General features: G+C 39.6%; 1 protein-coding gene across 1 annotated transcript; it reads left to right on the top strand.

Annotated features, from left to right (window-relative positions):
- Window positions 1-690: 690 nt before the first annotated feature.
- cldn26 (claudin 26) lies at window positions 691-1,353 on the top strand. The gene has a single exon (XM_056456850.1). It carries the CDS (start codon window positions 691-693, stop codon window positions 1,351-1,353), a length of 663 nt encoding a protein of 220 aa, XP_056312825.1.
- Window positions 1,354-1,789: the final 436 nt, after the last annotated feature.

Below are 1,789 nucleotides of genomic sequence, written 5' to 3'. Positions count from 1 at the left end.
CGACTTGAACAGTGCAGTGGCTTACTTATATCCACAGAAAAGAAAGCTATCCAAAGATGCCTTTTTAAGTTGTAAATAAATCTGTGTTTTCAAACTTCTTTTAGAGCAGTAATCACAATACCATGAACCAGAGACATTTTTATCCAAGGTTATCATACCGTCAGAAACTTATATCAGCCCATGCCTACAAACAACACAAAACCAAAATGGTATTATCATAAAACCCAGGTATCACACCTCTTATGCTGCAATAAACTGTTCAAATGAATCAAAGAAGAATTTGGTGTATTAATGATGTATGCATCATATATGTCTTCATATATGTTCAACAGAAGAAACTCAAGTGAAAGGTGAATAAATAATGACAGAATTTTTAGTTTTGGGTGAACTATTTAACTACTAACTGTTTTCTCTTTCCCCTCTAACTCAATCAAGTCCAACTCTGCTCTGTTCAGGCTTCGTACGTCCAGACTTAAAACTAGACGTATCATATTTCCTCTCAAAAAAGCAGTTATTGTCCTCGGCGAAGATATTCATCAGTTTGAAAAACAGTCCTGCCGTTGTGAAGGGCTCCAGGATTATCCGGCAGGAACAGGTGGGTTTTTATTAAAGCAAAGGAGGAGCCAGACGAAAACCAGAAGAGCTGAAAATCTCAGATGGACAGACAGACAAACCCAGACGAGAGATAATATGGTGCTGTTCACCACAAAGTTTGTCCAGAAGGCTTCGCTCTTTGTGTCCTTCGGAGGTTTGGTCACAACATTCGTCACAACCTTCTTGCCCCTATGGAAGACGATGAACTCTGATTTGAATGAAATGGAGAACTGGTACGAAGGTCTCTGGCACATGTGTATCTACACAGAGGAAGTTGGCATCCATTGCAAAGCCTTCGATTCTTTCTTAGCTCTTCCACCAGACACTTTCGCTGGCCGGGTTCTCATGTGCATTTCCATCGCCACAGGAATTCTCGGTGTGGTGGCTGCTTTTTTCGGACTCCGCGGAGTCGAGATTGGCGCAGGTCAAGAGAGGATGAAGAGGAATCTGCTGATCCTTGGAGGAGTTTTTGTAGTTGTGTCTGGAGTCACGACTCTTGCGGCTGTTTCCTTTATGGCGTATGTTATGGTTGTGAAATTCTGGGATGACGATCGTCCTGAAGTGATGCCCGGATGGGAGTATGGAGAAGCAATGTTTTCTGCCTGGTTTGCTGGACTTCTATTAGTTGTCGGAGGGAGTTTTTTGTTTGTTGCAGTCTGCATGGGCGATCATGAAGTGAAGCTACAAACTGAAATGATAGCACGCTGTCAAGAACAGCGGCCAAGATCTCTGCATTACCGAAAGACGGAAATCATATAGCTTTGATTTTTATCTGAAGGTTGAAAAACATCTTAGCTTAACTAAACAAAGTTGCTGAACTTTTGAAATGTTGAACTTGTTTCAATTGGAACTGTAATATCCTGTGGGGATTTTTTTTTATAATCAGCTCTCAAGAGGTAAACTGAAATACAGTTGAAGTCAAAATTATTCGCCCTCCTGTGAATTTATTTATTTTTTTATATTTCCCAAACGCTGTTTAACAGAGCAAGGGCATTTTTACAGTATATCTGATAATATTTTTTCTTCTGGAGAAAGTCTTATTTGTTTTATTTCAGATAAAAGCAGTTAAGCACCATTTAAAGGTCAACATTATTAGCCTCATTAAGCAATACTTCTTTTCAATTGTCTACAAAACAAGCCACTGTTATAGAATGACTTGCCTAACCTGCCTAATTAACCCAGTTAGTCTTTAAAT

This window comes from Danio aesculapii, chromosome 5, assembly GCF_903798145.1.
Source record: "Danio aesculapii chromosome 5, fDanAes4.1, whole genome shotgun sequence".
Taxonomy (NCBI): domain Eukaryota; kingdom Metazoa; phylum Chordata; class Actinopteri; order Cypriniformes; family Danionidae; genus Danio; species Danio aesculapii.
The sequence above is the reverse complement of the archived record's forward strand: the minus strand, read 5'-3'. Positions and strand labels throughout refer to the sequence as shown.